This window comes from Tiliqua scincoides, chromosome 5, assembly GCF_035046505.1.
Source record: "Tiliqua scincoides isolate rTilSci1 chromosome 5, rTilSci1.hap2, whole genome shotgun sequence".
Taxonomy (NCBI): Eukaryota; Metazoa; Chordata; class Lepidosauria; order Squamata; family Scincidae; genus Tiliqua; species Tiliqua scincoides.
This window is the reverse complement of record NC_089825.1, coordinates 56,988,920-57,010,747: the sequence shown is the minus strand read 5'-3', so window position 1 is coordinate 57,010,747 and position 21,828 is coordinate 56,988,920. Positions and strand designations below refer to the sequence as shown.

The 21,828-nt window shown below is 43.1% G+C and overlaps 1 protein-coding gene across 1 annotated transcript in view; it reads left to right on the top strand.

Moving 5' to 3' along the window:
• The first annotated feature begins 514 nt into the window (after positions 1–514).
• The window catches only part of LOC136652256 (protein C-mannosyl-transferase DPY19L1-like), a 65,861-nt gene continuing 44,547 nt past the window's right edge, over positions 515–21,828 (top strand). The window contains exons 1-5 of the mRNA XM_066629186.1: positions 515–567; positions 4,128–4,215; positions 16,181–16,318; positions 16,911–17,031; positions 18,881–18,974. Coding sequence (XP_066485283.1) covers positions 515–567; positions 4,128–4,215; positions 16,181–16,318; positions 16,911–17,031; positions 18,881–18,974 — 494 coding nt within the window. The remainder of the gene's footprint in view (positions 568–4,127; positions 4,216–16,180; positions 16,319–16,910; positions 17,032–18,880; positions 18,975–21,828) is intronic.

The window sequence follows — 21,828 nt, the reverse complement described above, 5'->3', positions numbered from 1 at the left end:
ACATCAGTATGCCACAGCACACTGGTTGAAAAGTCCTCGAGTATAGGATAAAAACTTTCCTCTCTCTGTTCCCCCCCCCCCCCCACACACACATTCTCATTGTGGGACTTAACACCAGCTGGAATTGCTGGCATTGGAATGAAATTATAGTACCATAGGAGTAAAGTTGATGACATCAGGGGGAGGGGTTGATTTTATAAAATATAAAATGCTATGATCTCATTGAAATTAGGCATGTTATTGTGATATACCTTAATGTTTAGCATATGTGCCTGACTGTGTCCATAAGAAGCTGACTCTCCCAGATATAGTGCCTTTAAACTAGTTTTTGAGAAGTGGCATGTGAATAGTGTAAAACAGTGCAATCAAGAAGTCATGATTGCATTCAGTCTTCTGCAGGAGTATATCCAAAGTTCACTGAAATATCAGTAAGCCTTTGGGGGTAGGTTTCTAGGTTTATTGCATACTGAACTTCCAAGAACTGAATTCTTTTTAAACGCTTGAGATTGAAGTCATGCATCTGATTTTATTGTTTTCTACAGCTGCTGTTGCAGGAATTCTTCACTGGTAAGTGCATCTGTAGCATAGAATCACAGTAGACAAATATACCTCATCAAAGTCCAGATTTTGGTGCAGAATGATTGCTGTTACCTCTGTGTGGTTTGTAAATTAGGTAAAAGCTTCTGATTTAATTTCTCTGTTGACAAACTCTTCCCTCACACTCTTGCATGCACCTTTTCACTCTTCATTTTTCTGTATTTGAAATGGTCTGTTTCTCCATCCCAGGGAACTGAATTCTTTCCTGACAACCTGCTCAGGAGCTAGATCCTTCCCATTTGTGATGACAAAGGATAGGCTTGCAATTGTTACTGGCTGTTACTACAATCTGTTATTGATTTCAAGGTTATAGTGCCAGTTTAAGCCTTGCATGTCAGCTCGAAACTGGTATGGTAGTTGTGGGTTTCATCTACTTTACTCAATTTCTTGCCTAACAGGTGAAATTCGGAAAAAGATCCATGGGTAAACCTCATATGTGTTGATAATACTTTTAAAGCCAGCAGTCAGCAAGTAGCTTTCAAACCTGCTTTTAATAATGGGTTTCTATCACTACTATATCAGTTCAGATAGAAACTACTTCAGTTGGGGAGGGTTTCTGTTCTCAGTATGACTTCTGACTCGGTGCAGAGGCACCTAGCAAACATGGTTCATTGCATTCACACTTCTGGGGCTTGGGGCTGATTTTCCTGTCTGAACTTTCTCTTCTCCAACTTTGGTCTGGATTCCTTCTAGTCTGTCTTCTGTTCCCTGCACTCCACTGAAGCTGTCCTAAAAAAATCACCAGTGATCTTCTTGCTGCTGAATCAAATGATTTCCACACCATTCTTATCTTTCTTAACTATCTGTTGTGTTTGACACATCTCTTGACTCTTTATGAGTTGTGTCTCTGAGTCTGGCCTCAGATGGTTCTCTTGCTACCTGTCAAATCATACTTTAAAGGTTTCCACAGGAGGAAATGCTTTCCCTCTTTCTGCTGGGGTCCGTCAGGGGTCTGTTCTCTCTCTACGTGCTGTCCATGGGTGAGCTGAACAAATTCTGTGGCTTTCAGTATCGACTGTATGCTGATGACACCCAGATTGATGTCTACCCTAGAATTTTTCGCTCTATCCACTTTCTTTTCTCTAACTATCTGACATTTTTGCATGAATACATCATCATTTTTTCAAACTTGGCATATTCTAACCAGAACTTCTCATCTTTCCTCTTAGGATCTTCTCTCCGTTTCCTCTGACAGTGTTGGTTGAGCAGGTTTAAAGCTTCTTTTTTATTTTTGACTCATTCCTCTCCTTTGTATCTAGTTCGTTGCCAAATCATGTTGCTTTTCCCCCTTTCATCATTACAAAAATATGGCCCTTCTTCTCACAAAAATTCTAATTCATGCCTTGGTCATCTCTTGATTACTGTACTGTCTGGTCTCTGGCCTCCCATTGTCCCACCTCAGCCCTCTAACCTTCATCTGCTGTCAAAATTATTCACCTCTCTTATTACCCTGATTGCATAAATGCCTCCTTTGTCTTCTGGTCTGCTCCCCAATTCAGTGCAAGTTCCTGGTCTTTAACTTCAAAGACCTCTATGGCCTTGCTTCTCTTTACCTCTCTACTCTTATAACCTAGTATGCTCCCACTGTGATCGTCATTCATCTGGCTGAACCACCCAAAGGTTTCCTAAGGCAGATCTACCTCCGTACTGCCCCTTATACCTCAAATTTCTTCGCAGTTCACCTGCCGGATGCCTTTTCCTTCAAATCCTTCAAATCTTTCCTCAAAGCCACCCTCACTGAAATCTTTGTCTCTGTCTCCTAGTCCCTTTACCCTATTTCAGCAATGGGCGCAATTCTGACCCGGGAATCCTGACCTGTAAGGCATGTTTGCGCCTCCTTAAGAGGAAATCGGGCTGGCGCTCCGAGAAGCGCTGACCTGTGGAGGCTGACATAAGCCTTCACACCGGCTTCCTCTTTGAGATGTGTGTCGGCCCAGCTAGGCTGATGCAAGCAGCAAAGGTAGGCGGGGAGGAGGCAGAAGGGACGCATTCCTGAGCAGGGGGAGGGCGGGCAGTGGGTGGCCCTGGGGGCAGGAGGCGGGGCTGGGATCCAGCAATTATGCTAGATCCCAACCCCCGTTCCCAGGAAGAATGGAGCGGCTTCAAGCCACTCTGCTTTTCTCAGTCTTGTGCTACCTCAAGAGGTGGCGCAAGTCCAAGGAGACCCATAGGGGCAGCAGCCCTTACATTGAGGTAAGGAGAAAGGTTTCCCCTTACCTCTGGCTGAGCTGCTTATGGCCAGTGTGCTGTGCTGGATACAGCGCAAGCCTCGTGTCTTGTCTGTTCCAGTGCAGGATAGGATTGCGCCCTAAATAAGATAATTGCATATTCTTCCCTGTTTGCCCTCATTCTACTCCCCTCCCTCTTTTGTCTCACTTGTGTGTTTTTAAATTGTGAACCTCTCAGGGCCAGGACCTGTGTTTTTCTTTTATTGCATATACAGCATGAAGGAAGAAAATGTTACTTATTCAGAAGATATTGTTTCATGCCTAGATAAGTCCTTATAGTCTTTAACTTCAACGATGTCCTTATTGCTGCTATGTTTCCAGCTTTAAATATTATTTTACTATCCTGATTTATATGTCTTTGTTTGGATAGGGAATGGTTACATGACTATTTTTCTAAAATCAAATACAGTAAAACCAGTATAGCAGCCACAGTATCCCTGTGCCTCCCTCAAAATGCAATTAAATTAAATTTGTGCAAAATATAGCAAACAGGCTTTTTACTGGGTTTGCTTCTTGGGAACACACCAATTCTTTGTAAATGTCATTGGCTGCCAGTTTGTTTCTGGGATTAATTCAAGGGACTGGTTATGACCTTTACAGCCCTAAATGGTTTGAGATGTGAATATCAGGATTGTCTTCAATGACATGTGCCTTCTCATATGCTCTGATTGTCATCAGAAGCCTCACTCCGGGTATCTTTGCTTCAGAAGCATGGTGGGAATCCACTAAGAGCAGCCCTGTTATGGTGGTGGTGCTGACCTTATGTAATTACCCTTCCTACAGAGGCTTGTTGGTTCCTACCCTACTCTCTTTTTACCTTTTTGTTCTGCCTTTTTTTGTGTATATGTGTGTGAAATGAGCGACTATGTTGAAGATAATTGGGTGATATTATGGTTTGGTTGTTTGCTACCATATGGTTGAGGAGTTTTCTGTTGTGTGAATTGTTTTGATTTGTTGCTGCTACTTTGGCTGTAATGCCATCTTGAATTGCCTTATAGGCTAGAATGATATAAATGTTTCATAGTAATCTCTTCTGACTGTTGGCCAGCAGATGCTCAACACTTTCTTTACAAAAGGCCCTTGGTATAAGAAAAAGTGTGACAGCAGCATGTAGCTAATCATATGTTGTGTCTTGTATGTAGGTTTCATGTTTTTTTGTTTTCCTATAGGAGTGTAATGTTTGAAGCTCCCCACCCCCAAGCTGAACAGAACTATCCAACCAGTTATAGTGCACTGTGAGGTCAAGGTCTTCATTCATTTTCAGATTTCCTTTTGAAATTCTGTTTTCTCTTGTTTTTATAGGTACTATATAACAACTCTCTTTGAACGTGACCGACATTTTTCTCATCTTTCGACTCTGGAAAAGGAAATGTCTTTTCGAACTGAAATGGTTAGAACTTACTCTTTAAGTCAAACTATTCTTTTAGAAACTGTTGTTGTGAGCTAAGCATGGATACATACCAATTGTAGAATAGTAGCATCCAGTAGTACGTTTTGATAGGAAGAATGGTTAATTCATAGTACTATTAAAGTAACTTTTTGAGTCAAATAGATATTATAAACATTAGTATGATACAGTATTAAAAAGAGCAATTTAAAATAATATTTGTATTCTACAATTAAACAATTCTTCCGTAGTTCCAGGCAGGGTCAGTGTGGCCCATCTGGGAAGCTCCTCCCTCTCAGGCAGGCAGGTCAGATGACAGAAGTCTTGTTGAAAGGGGAGGGGCTTCTGGTCTAACTTTGCTTCACCAGGCACCAGCAGGTCTTTCAGCATGCTCTGCAGAACACTTGCAAAGGAAAGGAAAGGAAAAGAAAGACACAATTTAGCTGTCCTTGGCATTAAGGCCAGTGATATGGTGGCGCAGCACCAGGCGAAGTCAGCGCAGAAGCATTGGGAGACCAGCAGAGATATTCATCCACCTGTGAGCAGCATCGATAAGGCCTGCTAGGCCTTCTCTCGCACCTCAGCATGGAGAGACCTGAGTGGTGGGTGCCATTTTGTTTTGGCATGAAAGCCGGAATTGCACTTTCCCGACCTCCAGCTCTACGGGGCTGGAGATGGAGAATGATCACCTGCATTGCAAAGGACCCAGCCTTGGAGTGGAGACGGAGAAGTGACCGGCAACTTTTTCTTCTTCCGGAGCCTGTGCTGTAACCCATACCCCCTCACAGGGGCCCAGGAGTAGTCATAGCCTGGTGCACACTTTAGGACAACTGAGTGGGTGAGTAATTGCGGTGTTCATTGGCCCAGCCATGACCAGCCCCACAGGTGACAATCCTTATGGGACCCCTCAGGTTGAGGCAGTCTCCTTCCTGGCCTTAGAGGAGCTACAGGCCCAACTGCAGTGTTTCATAGCCACCACAGTCTCTGTCACAGCACAGCCCTCATGACAATCCAGCTAGCTCCCCAGAGCCCCTGGTGCCCTCTCCCCTGTGGAACCTCAGGTTGTGGCCAAACCGAAGGGAGAGCCATACCACGTTCCAAGAGGGACAGGTTGCCTAGTGGCAGTAGCCTGGACTCTCCCAGGACCCATAAGCCCACATTCTCTGAGCAAGAGCAAGAAGAGGAATGTAGCATTTCAGTGCTACTTGGGAAGCAGCTCAAGCAAGCTGCTTGGTGTGGCACAGAAGCCATGGCGAAGAATCAGACGACAGACAGGTTTCAGAGAGGTGCAGAAAGGCTGGAAGCGGGAGCAGGAATGAGAAGTCTGTCTCGCCCCACCTCTTGCCAGCTTTATTTATACTTTAACATGCCGCAATCCCTTGCAATACCAAAAAGGTTACTGTCAGTGAAAGATTTTTTTAGGAGCTTCTATCAGGCTCTGACCACAACATTCCTTTGACTAAGATAAGGGCCACATCTTCATAACATCCTCTTGTTGACAGGCTACGGAGCTTCAGACTCAGCATGTTAGTCAAGGCTGCGCCGAGTGTGCTCTGTGCAGGTGCAAAGTGTGCTTTGCTTTATTGCCAACATACTGAGGCTAAGGCCAGCGCCTCCACTTAAACACTACAGAGGAACAGGAACCTGAAGGTTCCCTCACGGAAGGTTCCCTCCTTTGATGGCTCCTATTACCCTCCCCTGTCTCGTATGCTGGAGCAAGCATGGCAGTGCTTGAGTACCTCAGCAGCCTTTGCATCAACTGCCTTCAGGTGAGTCAGGCATCTAGCCTCCTTTTAACAGGCCTTTGCCCTCAGTATTTGGGGTGATGGCAAGAGGCTTCTTTACAAGAGGCTTCAACCCCAAATCCCTCTTTAGATTGGGATGATTTTGAAGCTAAGATCTCTTGAATTGTGGAAACCAGCCTGTCCTCCGAGGGGGTAGCTGCGATTAGTTCCGTACCAAAGAGCAGGGGTGCCCAAACCCCGGCCCTGGGGCCACTTGCGGCCCTCAAGGCCTCTCAGTGCGGCCCTCAAGGAGTCCCCAGTCTCCAATGAGTCTCTGGCCCTCCAGAGATTTGTTGGAGCCCGGACTGGCCCGACGCAACTGCTCTCAGCGTGAGGGTGACTGTTTGACCTCTTGTGTGAGCTGTGGGATGAGGGCTTCCTCCACTACTTGTTGTTTCACGTCTGTGATGCAGTAGCAGCAGCAAAGGAAAGGCCAGCCTTGCTTTGTGCAAGGCCTTTTATAGGCCTTGAGCTATCGCAAGACCTTCATTCATTCATACAAATTCATCTTTAATATATTCATTTATGTAAATTTTTTCAAATTTTAAGTGTAAATTAATTCTTTTTTCCCCCCGGCCCCCGACACAATGTCAGAGAGATGATGTGGCCCTCTTGCTAAAAACTTTGGACACCCCTGCCACAGAGCATGGCTGCTGCTATGGCTCCTCCTCACCCATCCACTTCCACCAGGTCTAATCAAGATGAGGACTCGGTTCTCCCTTCCACAGTTCTCCCCACTCTTGTCTGGGAGGAGTTGGAGGCCAGAATAAACGTGCCACTCTGTGCTGCTGTGTGAAGGAGGCCTATGACCTACATGCTGACTTAGACTTGGCAGGCCTTATTCTCTGTGCTACTATGTGGAGGAGGCCTGCAACCTACATGCTAACTTAAGCCTGGAAGGTTTTTTCCCCTGTGCTACTGATCGAGGCCTGAGGCCTACATGCCAAATTAGGCCTATTTGGCCTTATTCCCTGTACTACCACATGAGGGAAGCCCGAGACCTACACGCAAACTTAGACCTGGCAGTCTTTTTTTACCCCTGTGCTACTGCACAAGGAAAATATGTGACTTACAGAGCAATTTAAGCCTTGACAGAGGCCGCTAAACAGGAGTGACAAATGGTGAAGAGGGCACTCAGCAGCAGCCTCGGAGCCCTCAAAGTGTTTTTGGAGGGAACCTTGGCAACCAACATGCCAGCATTTTCCCCATAGCCAACCCTGCCAGTTCAGCAACCCAGGAGAGCTCAGCTTCTCCATACTCAGATCACAACATTAGTGGCAAACATGTGAAACAGCTACAAAGCTCCTTGATCAGTCTTGTCTTTCCTGGCCAACTTGGTAGGTTCTGACAGGCCCATGCATTTGACACCTTCCCTCACATGAGCCTAGCCCACTGGTTCACAACCTGTGTTCCGGGGACCACAGGTGGTCCGCGAGACTCTGAAGTGGTCCGCGAGATCTCAGGAAAAAAATCCTCTCTGCTTGCACAGCGAGATGCTGGAAGTGATGAATCTCCCATGGACCAACAAAGAGAGGGGAGAGTGGACTGCCTTCAGCCACAACTACTGAAGTGTCGGCTGTGGAGAGACCATTCTCCAACTTCTCTGATAGTCTGTGGGGGAGCGCTTGGGAGATGGACCAGCAGAGAGGGTGGAGACCAGACTCTCCACAGCCACAAGTGGTCCATGACAATTCCAATTTTTGCCTCAGTGGTCTGTGGGCTTCTAAAGGTTGGGAACCACTGGCCTAGCCCAATGCAGGATCTTCCAGGCCTGCATGTTTGGTGACCTCTGCTACAGATGCCTTGCCTAACACACTCTAGCTGTAGCCTCCCCTTCTCACTTTATGCCTTCATGAACTGAGTGGAGTTGGTTAGAGTGCGTTCTTACCTGCCTTGTGCTGTGTTCATGCTATTCCAACTACATGAGAGACAAGAGGAGAGGGAAAGAAAAAGAAGGTGGCAAGCCCAGCAACAGCTATCCCAGCATCCACGAGTCCAGGTTTGTTGCTGGGGGTATATTTTCTGGGTCAGGTGACTTCCAAGCCAGTCTCCCTGTGCTACTGGGGTCACAATCTTGCTGGATCTATGGAGAAATCAGGCCAGAGTGCAGCTCCTTGACAAGGAGTCATGGCTGGGCTGCAGAGACCAGGTTGCCTGGCACGGAGGCCCTGTTCCTTACCAACTATAGCAGAGTAGAGCACCAGGGACATGAATGGCCAAGGGCTGAGCACCTAAGAAATCCCAACACATTCTCTCCAAGTTTGGCCCGGTGACCTCTTCTGTTTCTGAGTCTTCAGTATATTCTAACTCCCCTAAGGAGGATGGTGAGCTATTGGGGGAATGATGGTGAGGGCACCAAACAGGCTGACATGGACAGACCTTTTCCTACAGAACTGTTCCCCTGGTCTTTGGGTGAAATATGGCACTCAACACTGGCATAGAGACCAAACTGTGGCATCTTCCCATCATTCTGAGGCATCCGCAGTTTTTTTCCAGGACCCTGTTAGGCCTGCATTGGCCTATTTCCTTAGGCTTTTCATTAGTAAACTTCAAAGGAACTTTCTTTAGTGGTAGCCTTCTCAGCTGCTTCCTCACTGGATGCAATCAAGTTGAATTCCAGAGCCACTGCCGCTAACATCGTGGCTCAACAAAACATTGACTAAGGCAGTGGGAGATGAATCCATGCTCCCAGTCTTGTCCAGTTGGCTATCCCTTTCCAGGCTCACAGCCTTTTGGGGAGACACTAGGTACAGTCCAAATAGAGACCTGGGACAAGAAGAAGTTGCTCCAAATGGCAAGCAAGGAAAGGAATATAAACCTTACTATTCCTTTTGAACTTACAACTAGGCTTAATGTTCCAGGAAGCAGGGCAGTATCCAAGTCAAGTGAGGTAAACTGTCCCATGAGACCAGCAAGCCTGTAGGGGGAGGGCCCTATGGGGACCCCATGGGGAACAAGAGTTAGTCATCATTCCTCAGGGCTGGATCACACACCCTTACCCAGATGTCCTACACTTGACTGTGTGGAGGCTGTGCCAGGGACTGTCTTTAATAGGGTATTTGGAGGCAGGCTTGAATACCATGCTCTCTGACAAGATCCTCCACTAACGTAGTGATGTGAAGGCCTGGAAAAAAATGGGGAAAATTCGGAAAACTTTTTTTCCCCAGTTTTTTTCCTGAAGGCTTTTTTTTCCCCCCGAAAAATTGAAAAAAGAAAAAAAAGAAGAAATCGATTATGGAGTGTTTTATCTTAACATGATTAATAAAATATTTTAAGACAAGCTGTTCAAATATTTTCCAAATCATTTCTAAAAAAATATGTATGCTATCAGATTATTCTAATTTCTGTGCACTGAGGAGAAGCAAGTCCTGGGTTACAAACTGAACTCTTAAATGCAAGAACAAGATGCATTTCTTCCTTTAGGAGGTGCTGCCATTGTCACATGAAAAGAAAAGGTTTCCGTTTTGTTTTTGCATGTGGGTGGGTATGTTTGGTTCTGTTCTGTCCTCTTCATTAGGCCTCAAAGCATTGGAAGAAAATAGAGCAACAAAAAGGATCTGAAAGTATATACTTAATTTAAAAAGGTAAGAGTTTCCATTTATCTGATTCCAGAAAACAGGGCCCAAATCTATCCAACTTTCCAGCAATCGTGCAGCTGCAATGCAGCCCTGAGGTAAGGGAATAAATGTTCCTATACCTTGGGGAGTCCTCTGTGACAGCTTCCGCACCACTGGATACAGTGCATGCCCCATTGGCATGGCTGCACTGGCACTGGAAAACTGGACGGGGTTGGGCCCGGGCAGTCCAATCCTGAGCTGCCCGGAGCGCCCAGGCTCAGCAGTACCAAAAAGGGCTGCCGTGCAATCCTGTGCCTCCCGCACTACCACATCGTTCCAGCGTTCGTTCCCTTCTCCCAGTAAGGTAAGCAGGCCTGCAGTGGGACTACTCACTCTACCGCCGACCAAAAGGTCGGCAGTAAGGGCGCTCATGTAGGGCGAGCAGCCCTACCCGAGAGCCCTAGATCCTGCGGAGCTCAGCTCCACGGATCCTCCTCCTGCCCGCCCCCACTGGCCTCTCCCCTCCCTCACGCCGCTGTCCACGCCTCCTGTTCTGCAGCCTGACGATCCGGGAGACTGTTGAACTTGGGTCACCGCCCGATGCTAGCCCAGCTCTAGCCAGCGCTGGGCTAGCACCGGCGGGTGCCTGGTGGTGAGCCCTGCAAACATGCTTTACGGCACGTTTGCAACTGTGGCCAACGGCATGGAGTCGTACCGCCAACCACAGGATTATTGGGTTCTGAATCATTTAGCTACATTAGTTTATCTTTATAACCTTTGTGTAAATAATGATTTAATTACTAGTAATCTGGTTCTTTACTTCCCCTACCCACGACCATAGATTAGTGTCTTCTTGCAAACTAGACATTAAATTATTTTTCTTTCCTACTTCCCTCAGGAAAATGGTGAGACCAACATGTAGCATAAGGAGACATTTTCACATTATAAGTTCTTCCGAGAAGAAAAACGTGATTTGCAAATATTGGCGGATGAAATATGCATTTCCAAACGCTACCAGGATGACAAAACACATTCTTGTACATAACAAGTGTCCTATAGATATTAAAATATCCTTCATGGATCTAAGAGGATCACAATTATGAAAATGCACAGTTTTTCTCAACGTTCTCGTTCAAGAAGTCCTCTTTCTATTCCATCTGTAACATTAGCAGCAACACAAAGTGTTGGGATTGTATTTTTTAATATGCTAGTTGTGATAATTTTATGCCAAGTCAAATTGTCCATAGTCATATTTTATGTTCCTAAAGTAACAGAATAACTTTCAATCTGAAAAAGAAAAAAAAGTGCTAATGTAACATTTTTTCAATTTTTCCAAAAATTTCAGTTTTTTTCCGAAAAAACCGGAAAAAACGGGTTTTTTTCCAATCCTGCAAGACCCAAGGTAAAGGATCTCCTCGAGTTCCTTCAGGCGGATCTCGACAGAGGTTTGAGCATGGCCACCTGCAAACACTAGATGTCGGCCATAGCCTCTGTACTTGGTTATCCCAGCGGCAGGGCCCTCTCATCCCACTTCCACATATGTAAATTCTGAAGGGGGTGGAACTCAAATCATCCGCCAATTCTAAGATCTCCCATCCTGGGATCTGGTGCTTAAAGCACTTACCAGACTTTTTTTTTCCCCCCAACAATCTTTCCCCCCTTTTTTCCCTTCCCCCATGAACAGCGACCATTAACATTAAGTATTTATATCTGCAGCCATAAGCACACCTTTTGGATTTTATCCATTATAACAGTATTGGTCCCCCCTTCCCTTACCCTTACTATATCTCAACCATTTCATTTTTATCTCGGTTTTCTTATCTTCCCATGTCTTATCCTATTTTAATATTGATACTATGTCTGATTGTATCCATTCATATAAATACTAATTCCATTTTTCCACAGTCCATTTTGATGCATCTTTCCACCCGTATGCTATAACTGCATGGATAGCTAGAACCATAGCTTTGAATAAATCCTGATTATGTTTTTTTACTTTATTATTTCCCAAAACTCCTATAAATAACATTTTCCCAGAGAGCTCCAGCTTAAGGTTACATAATTCCTCCACCTTTTCAAATATCAATTGCCAAAAATCAATTACCTTAGAACATTCCCACCAAAGATGGGCATAATAACCCTTTACCCTTCTACAGTGCCAACAATTTGAATTCCTTCCCTTAATCATATAAGCTAGCTGGGCAGGTGTCCTATACCATTTCAATATTAATTTCATCTCCAGTTCTCTAAATTTTTCCATTCTAATCTCCAATATTCCTTTCATTATTCTGTCTATCTCCTGTATTGACATTCCCACCTCTCTTTCCCATTTAATTTGTATTAACCTAATCATAAAGTCTCTATCTTTATTCATTAAATTGTATAACTGTTTTGCCATACCCTTTTTATTATCCTCTTTAAGACTATATATTTTTTCAAATAGAGTATCCTCTTCATTCAAAACATGGGAGTATCTTTGTTTTAAAATATTATATAAAGCCAAGATCCTTAACCAGTATTTTCCTCCCACTTTCTCCAGTAATTCTTGTATAGGAGTCAATATCCCCAGAGGATTGTATAAATCCTTCACTCTAAAATAACCCTTTTCCTTTAACTTCTCCCAAAAAGATTTTTCAACGTTTTAAAATTCCTCACTGAATTTTGAGTGTTATACAGAAGTTAAAAAATAGGAAGTCACCAGGTTTAGATGGATTGACGGCAGAATTTTATAAAATGGTTGGAAATTTAATAGCTCTGGAACTACAGAGTTTGTTTAATAAGATATTGAGGGGAGGGAAAGCACCAGATTCTTGGAGGAATACTGAAATTATGATAATTTTGAAACAAATGAGGGACCTGGTGGATCCTAATTCTTATAGACCTATTAGCCTGGCAAATCAGGACTATAAAATTTTTGCAAAAATCTTAGCAAATAGACTGGAGAGACTGCTCCCAAGGTTAATAGGAGAGGATCAATATGGTTTTGTAAAGGGAAGATACATTGGACACCCTATAAGGAATGGTATTAATACTTTATATCATGTAAGTATTGATGGAAGGTTTGCCTTCTTGAAATTAGATGTATATAAGGCATTTGATACGTTAGATCATGGGTATTTCAAGTATTAAGTAAAGTTGGTTTTGAAGGTTTTTTTTTTGAATGCTTTAAAAGAAATCTATAAGGAAGGCAAAGCCATGATTAAAGTTAACGATGTTCATACTAAGGAAATACAAATTCAGAGAGGAGTAAGACAGGGATGCCCTTTATCCCCAATGTTGTTTGTTTTAGTGATGGAGCCCTTAGCCAATAGAATCAGGAATAGTATTAGAATACAAGGATATAGGGTAGGGAAGGAGGAAATTAAATTAAATTTATATGCAGATGATATACTTTTGGTTCTTGGGAATCCTCTGGAAGCGTTGAGAGAATTAATGATAATTTTAGAGGATTTTAAATCATACTCTGGGTTAGGGGTAAATATTGAGAAATCAGAAATAATGTTTAGGAGGATAGAGTTAAAGGAACAAGAAGAAATAGCAAAGTTCAGGTATGAAATTAGGAGTTAAGAGAATTAAATATTTAGGAATAATAACAACAAAGAACCCCAAAAACTTGGTGGATGCAAATTATAAAACAACATGGAGGAAGGTACAAAAAAAATTAAATCAATGGAATAATAGATATTTAAGCATTTTGGGGAAGATAAGGGCAATTAAAATGTTCATTTTATCTAAGATGCTATATCTATTTCAGGTGTTTCCAGAGTGGATTCCCAGGAACCAATTAGTTATATGGGATCAAGAAATAAAAAACTGGGTGTTTGGGAAGAAGAAAGCTAGAATTTTAAGGAAAGTTGTATATTCACCACAGGAAGATTTAGGATGGGGATTGCCACATTTGGAAAGTTACTGTGAAGCTTTTCAAATTAAGATGTTGATGGAAATAGACGCGAAAAATTTGGATAAATGGGTGAGATGGGAAGATACAATAAATAGAGGAGGAGGTAATTTTGGACTATTTACACAGAAAGTGAAAAAGGAAATTAAAATTACAATAGGACCAAGACAGTTAGCATTAAAGGTTTGGGGGAAAATGCAACGCAATTGGATGCCAAAATTTTCTAAATGGACCCCACTTGAATTTTTTTTTTTTTTAAGAAAGTACTTACAAGACATCTGTTTGAGCCCATGGCCACTTATGAGAACTCTCCCAGAAAATTGCCTTCCTGGTAGGGATTACATCCTCTAGAAGGGTATTAGAACTGGCAAACTTCTTGGTGGTGAAGGAGCTCTGTCCCTTCCAGGAAGATAAGTAGTGCTGCGCACAGACCTTACCTTTCTTCCTAAGATTAACTCCATATTTCACCAGTTGGAGGAAGTCATTTTTCCTTTTTTCTGTCTGAATGCCAGACACCCTAAAGAGAGGCGGTGGCACACTCTAGATGCATAAAAGACAACCCTTTAGACAATCTAAGGCTATGTTTGTCTCCTGGAAAGCTCCCAAGTAGGGTCTTAAGGTATGTCTCTGAATGATCTCAAGATGGATTTGGGCAGCATATAAGGCTCAGGAGGTGCCCCTTCTTGTGGTCAGTGTAGCACATTCTCTCCAAGGCGTGGCCATGTCCATGACTCCTTCGTTGGAGGCAGTATGCAGGGAAGCTACCTGGAGCTCTCCTCATACCTTCATCCAACTGTACAAGGTAGACACGTTCGCTGCAAGGGACTCCGTCTTTGCTAAGCGGGTCCTTCAGAGCGTAATTTGGGGTGCCTCAGAATAATCCCACCCTTAATGTGGTACAGCTTTGGTATGTCCCAGATGTGCCACACTGACCCTACCTGGTACTACTGGAGAATGGGACGATTTGAGCTTACCTGTGAATTCCCCTTCTCAGTAGTTCCAGGTAGGGTCAGTGTTCCCACCCATGGGATCTGAGGCACTCCAATAGCTATCCTGACAGTACCGTAGAATAAGGTAATAGTATAGTCATCCTGGACTATCTAAGACCCTGAGGCTCAGAAACCACACTTCCAGGTTTTAGAGGAAGGCTCTTCTAGAGGGATGAAGTAGGGAGATGGGATTCACTGTCTTCCTAACAACTTTTCCCAACAGGCAATGCACATTTTACATGGTTAGTGACTAGCAGCTGTTCCAGCTTTGGTGGTGCAAAGTGGACATGGGGATGGGCTGTTGAGGCTTCATACAGATTGGGGTAACTGGGAGTCCCTCCCCTCTCAACAAGACTTCTGTCACCTGACCTGCCTGTCAGAGAGGGAGGAGCTTCCCAGATGTGCCACCCTGACCCTGTCTAGAACTACTGAGAAGGGGAATTCACAGGTAAGCTCAAATCATTCCATTTACTTACAGGTTTGTAAGTACTATATCAGATCCCTACTTGCAGTCTTCCATTTTCAGAGTGAGCACAACCTTATATTTCTGATGTTGAAATAATAATAATAACAACAACAACAAGTTGGTATTTATATACCGCCTTTCTGGTCATCGGATTACTCCTCTGACTTTATTCAAGGCAGTCTACATAGGCAATCATTTCTGAATCCCTCAAGGTGATTTTTACAATCATAGAGGTTCTCTCTTTCAAGAGCCAACAACATTTCAGAATGGATCTTCCTGGTTTGGTCTCACTTCTGGCCTCCAGTTCTCCCACGCAGGCTGACAAGCAGCTCCATCTCTCACATGGAGGGCAGCCAAGACACTTCTTGCTCACACCAAGAGCAGGTAGAATCACTTCGCTGAGCTTGTCAGCTGCTTCAAGGTCTCGCCATTCTCAGCCGTTCAGGGAGCTGCAGGTGTCCTCGAACTGGCAACCTTCTGATGTTATCTTCCGGCTAAGGGAGGCTCTACCCTCCAGACCAGACCACCTGCCCTGAAATAAATTCTATTGTTGTGGAATCAGTACAGATGCTAATTGAAGTCATTAGAACTGCATGTAACAAGTTACATGACCTGCCAATGAAATACAGATTACATTAAAATGCAATGTAGTTATTTGCCTTGATTGCTGTCAGATATTTGGGTTATTCTGAACAAATGACTATAATCCTGGTCAGCACAAGATTGCTACAAACTAATTGGGAACTTCAGTTTCCACAGGATACAATAGCAGATATTTGGTTGTGGTATTGGTTCCATTTTCCCAGGGACATCCCGATATACCTGGGGGTGTCCTGCAGCCTCTTGGGGGTCCTGGAAGCCTGCAGCAGCCTCAACAAGCTTTGTCCTAATATCGGAGCTCACTTCAAGTTTGCATGAAGTGAGCTCTGAGATCAAGACAGAGCTCACTGCAGTCGTGTGGACGATTGTGGAGGCTGCTGCAAGCCTCCAGGACCCCCCCCCCAAGCTGCAGTTCACCCCCAGGTACATGGGGATGTCCAAGTGTCCCCACAGTGCTGTGATCGCTGTGGCACTGTTGGGAACCCATTCCTGGGTCACTCCCCTTAAAGGAGAATGACCCAGGTTTTGTTCCCAACAGTGGGTCATGACCCACGTTTTGGGAACCACTGATTTAATGTGTTGACCTCTGGTGTTGAAAAAAAAGCACCATAAAGCTCTTTGTATTGTCAAAGATTCCTTCTGATGAATTTCTTCTAAATATATCCTCTTTGTAGGGTCTGTATTATTCCTTTTTCAAGACCATCATTGAGGCACCATCCTTTTGGGAGGGACTGTGGATGATCATGAATGACAGGCTAACTGAATATCCTCTTGTAATCAACACACTGAAAAGATTTAATCTCTATCCAGAGGTAAGTCATTTCCTACATTAGCTTTTTTCATCTTGGGCTTAATTTCAGTACAGTATCTAGTCGTGTGAATAAATTCCATTTAAGTAAACAATATTCTCTGTGCATAAATATAGGGATATGGGACAATGGGTTTCGGTCCCCCTGTGTTATGTTTGTAAATATGTAACTGCTCTTGAAAGCCATTGGTATTCTACCAACATCTAGTAGAAGTTGAAACATAAATCAAGATACAGAGCTGATGATGACCTTAGGATAATGATAGTGTGTGTTTTCTTTTGTTTAACATGCAACTATTGCTAAAAAGGTCTCCCTCTGTTATATTTGCAAAAATTTACCATGTATTCTGCATTTACCTACTACACCTTGGTTGCTGCTGCTAGCAGAAATAGAAAAATGTGGAACATCAAGAAACAGTCACATTTTAGAATACACTTTTGTAAGCGTTCAACATTGTAAAGTGTAGCATCTTGGAAGAAAAAAAATCAAACCAATGGGACATCAATAAATCGCTAGAGATAAGCATATTTTAACATAGAGAGAGACTTTAAATCAGATTCTTCTTTGGACACTTTAAATTCTGTTTTCCATACAGGTTGTACTAGCCAGTTGGTACCGCATTTACACAGGAACAATGCATGCTCTTGGTATACCGACGAAGGCATGTTGGACAGTGAACAGGGGAGAGAAACTCAGCCCTGTCGAAAGCTGTGACGGCAAGTGTTGTTTGTTCTTTGCTCATTTTGGATGTTGCACGAGAGGAAATATGTAACAACAGGTGTGAGCTTTACTAAGCTTCCCTTTGTATAGATTAATTTAAAAAATTGAGGATTTTGTTATGACTAAACTAATTAAGGCCTTGAGCAGTGCAGTACTAATTTGTGCTGTAATGGTGAGGCTGGCAGGCCTGCCTCGTATCCGGCATGAGGTTGGGGCTCAAAGTGGCGCAGCCAGGGACAAGGAGTCTAGCTTCCCCTTACCCTGGGCAAAGCTGCAGCAGCCCCAATGGGGTTACTCGGATCTGTGCCATCTCAAGAGGTGGCGCAGATCCAGGGAGCCCAGTGCTGTGCCAGACTGCCAGGGAATGGGTCAGGATCCGGCATAAGTGCTGGATCCTCACCCCACCCCTGTTCTCCCACCACCTGCCCACAGGCATACCCACCGCCTGCCCTCACCCCATCCTGTAGCACGTCCTCCCTGTCTTCCCCATGCCCCCAGACGCCCACGCTGGCTGAACTTACCCGGTTCCATTGCAACGGTTGCAGCCTCTGCGGTGCATGTCATTGCACCCGCCCGACTGACACCAGAGAAAACTCAAATGTGCTTTATGGCGCTTTTGAAACACTCTTGGGCCGGTGCAAGGGACTTGTGCCAGCCCATTTCCCTATTAGGATTGCGTGCTTAGTTCAATAGTCCCTTGGCTTGCTCTTAGATCATTGATTATCTTGTGCATATTCTACAAACCTCTGTGTCGGTGCCTTTTTGAAGATATTGAAGGAAAAGCATGCTTTCTTTTGACTGTTATAAGTAAATGGTATCATGATAGAAAGAAAGGCCATATTTTGTTGCTCATTAATTTGGGAACTGGGAATCATAAAATGCAACATGTTTTTTCAGTCATGCTCTGAGTGGCCAAGAGATAGGTGATATGATGTGGGCCTCATGTCCATTGCAGTGGTGAGTGGGCAAGGGCTTTTGAGTGTTTGGGAGCTCTGCTTTACTGCATCAAGTTTCCTTGACATGGCCAAATCACAAGGACCAATTTGCTCTTCTTTGCTGTGCTTGGAGAAGAGACATATGCATCTTGAATAATTACTCACTGACCTGATGAAGCACAAATCTGCCTCTTACACTCAACCCAGAACCATCTGACTGGCAGCTGTCCCTTAGACAGACTGCCAGTTGAGGAAGGAAGGGAGATCTTGCAAAAAACCTCTTCTTTGCCAGGTTGCTTTATATTCTGTAGGGAAATAGATCTCCCTTCTTACTCAGGATAAGATTTTTACTCACTCCCCTTTGTGGGGCTACTTTCCTTACCCAGGAGAAGGGGATGAAAGTGCCGTAAGGTGCTGCCTGCAGTAGCCTGAGGTGTGCAGGATGCGGCGGCAGCCGTTTTTGGTGTCACCGAAGCTGCATGCCACAGGAGCTCAGAATTGGGCTGTCAGTTAGCAACTATGATCATGGGAGTTGCTAGATACATGGGATATTTGTTTATATTGTAGGAAATTACAATGAAGATTGGTTGGTTTCTGGGCTTAGTACTATTCTTTGTCTCCACGTCTGAATTGAAAACTTGCAACTGTTGAAAGACTGAAAATAGACTCTTTCCATAGAAAGAAGAAAGCAAATTCCGCCATTTGTTTTCCTGATCAATGTGTTCAAAAAAACTCATTTTTGAGAGTTCCCAATACGTCTCTTTAGATTTCTAAAGCCTTAGTATTTATATTAATGTTTTCAAATATACGTAATCTGCGTTTAGTAAGAGCAGAAGTATGTTGCATGTAGCATTTTTTATAATACATGCTCTTTTAAATGTTAAATTGAATGTTAATTGCTATTTAATAGGATTGGGGGACCCGGCTTCTTTTTACGTAGCAATGATATTTTTTCTGAATGGATTAATGGTGTCTGTGTTCTTCCTGTACGGCATGTACCTAAGGTAAGAGATATATATAAAGAAATTTGTATAATAAGTTGATATTTGCTTTTGGTTTATCAATTCTTAAATAGCACATTATTAAACACGCATCATACATTTAAAGTGAATTATCATGCATTGAGGGCCCAGTCCTATCCAACTTTCTAGCACTGATCCAGCTATTATACTGCCCTGAGATAAGGGAACAAATATCCCCTTACCTTGAGGAGGCCTCCATGTGATTGCGTCCCCACCACAGGATGCAGCACATGCCCCACTGGCACAGCTGCATCAGCACTGGAACGTTGAATGGGCTTGGGCCCTAAGTTCCATATTATCCAAGGAAACCAAAGCTTGAGGAGATGTTATAACTAGCATAAAATTATTCATAATTCCCAAAATTTATTCTTGCAGGACAGTTTGCTTTCTTATTTGGATATTACCAGGACAGGTGAGAATGTAAGGAGGGACTGTTGCCACTTTATAGAATGTTTTGGTAACGTCCTGCAACTTTTAAAGTCATTGGAAGCAGTGATTGATGTCTTCTTTTGCTGAATTGAATTTTCACATTATTATGGCTTTCAGTCATCACATACTTGCTCAAACTTTGGTTTATTTGAAACATTTCATCAAGTTTTTTTTCTGTTATAAAACTGTAACCACGGTTCTCTGTAGGGAACAACTCGAAAAGTACCTTAAGATTGTAAACTCACAGCGGTAGAGATGGTTCCATTTTTTGAACCTAAATAAGCCTCAATAAATACAAGTTACTACAAGTGTCTTAACCTACATTTAAGTTGTAGCACAAGACAAATCTCTTGTATGTCAATAGCAGTATGTGTACCAATTGGGCAATCAGGTGTAGAATTATCACATTTTGTGAGTTAATATGCAAATAGTTTGTTAATCTCTATAGTTGGGTGCTTCCTGTGTAGTATCCTGCAATACATAAAGTGGACCTGTGTTTTCAAATTCATACTCTGATTTCATAATTATAACAAAGCGTGCTTGTTTTTATAGTAAGCAGAACTCCCGGAGTTGGTGAGGAGGCCATGTATCTGAAGACATAGGTGTAGTTATCTGTGTCTTTTGAAATCAGTGTCCAAAGCAGACCTTATATAGGCTAAGGGTGTGCATGGAACCACAGTGAAGATGGAATCTAGCAGTGTTGTCATGTGACAGTGTTATTACTCGTACTTCAGCAGTTCATAATGGGCGCTTGGTATGATTCAGCAGGTCTCTTATAATTATGGATGATAATTCTAATATGACTGAGAGAGGAGTTACGGTATTTCTTTTTATTTATTATTTTTAAGAACCTGTATAAATACTGTTCAGCAGAACTTTATTAACAAAAAGTGGTTTATATAGCAAAATAAATCAGTAAATGTTCCCCAGAGAACTCACAATCTAAAAAAGATGCTGCAGAGACACAAGCAACAGCCATTGGAAGAGACATGCTGGGCTGAAGAGGGACAGTTGCTCTCCCTGTGCTAAAAATAAGAGGTCACTCCTTTAAAAGTGCCTCTTTGTGCAGTTAGCAAGTATTACCTTACTGACTTGCAAAATCATAATTTTACACATAGCATCTGATGTATATCAACTCTTACTCAAAGAGGTGGAATTTAAGGGAGGCCAGCAATTTGTAACATTTGCGCTAGGGTCCAAAGGTCAAATAATTTTTTTCAAGAGAATAACCAACTTTCCAACACCAGTGTAGCTGTGCCATTGGGGCACATTGCATCCTGTGGTAGGTCGGGAAGCAGTCATGGAGGCCTCATCGAGGTAAGGGAATGTTTGTTCCCTTTCTGTGGGGCTATGTTGTGACTAATCAGCATTAGGAAGTTGGTTACGTTTGGGCTTTCTGTCTCATACAGTGCCTTCCTATGTATGTCTACTCAGAAGTAAGTCTCATTGTATTCATTGGGGCTTATTCTCAGGAAAGTATATATAGGATTGAAGCCTAAAGTCCACTTAGGATGGCATTGTATGTGTGCTGTAGGTAAATGGCTGCACTTTTTCATTTCACTGCCATGCAGAACAGGCATGCTTCATAAGCATGTGTTTCCCAGTGTGAGGGATAAAAAGTAGTGACAGCCACTTCCTGCATTAAAATTATAACTGAAGCTACATCTAGCTTGTAATATGCAGTTCGCAATTTTACGTAATTAACAATTCCCTTCCCTTTGTAACTGTCTCGTTGGTTATAATTGACTGATTGGTTTGGCATATCTGAAAGGTTGAGTAGTGTAGAAATTCAAGTGCAAACTTCTTTCAATAGGTACTTTTGAAGAAAAAAAACACAAACCTGAATTGTACCTTTCTCCTGTTCAGTGCCTTATCCCAGTATTCCTTACATGAAAGGGCTTTTGAGGGTTACAAAATAAAGATCAGTTTGGTTGTCAGTAAATGTTTGTAAACTTAATGGCCTTGATTTAAACAAGGTAGACATCAAGTTGATGTAATATGAAAGTACCACTGAAAATATAATTTTAAAGTAAGCATCTCAGAAGAACTAAATATGTGGTTCCTGGGGCTTAGTGTTCTGGTTCTCTGGGGCCACTGCTCCGGTGGCTGCACTGGCTGCTGTGGTTTGTTTCCAGGCCCAGGATCAGGTACTTGAGGGACTTCCTCCTCTCATATATGCTGGCTTACCCCTGAGATCTTCAGTCGCCTTCTGTGTGTGATGCCACTGCTTATTGCCACTTGTTATTAATGTTGTCTTTTATGAGCCACTTTTACTGCTGCTTTTATTGTCTTTTATTATTTTACTGTTTATTGCTCCCTGTTGCAATTTTATTGCTGCTCAAATGGTTTCTGCTGCTCAGTACATTGCTGCTTTTGATGGTTTTATTGTTTCCTGTCCTGTTCTGAT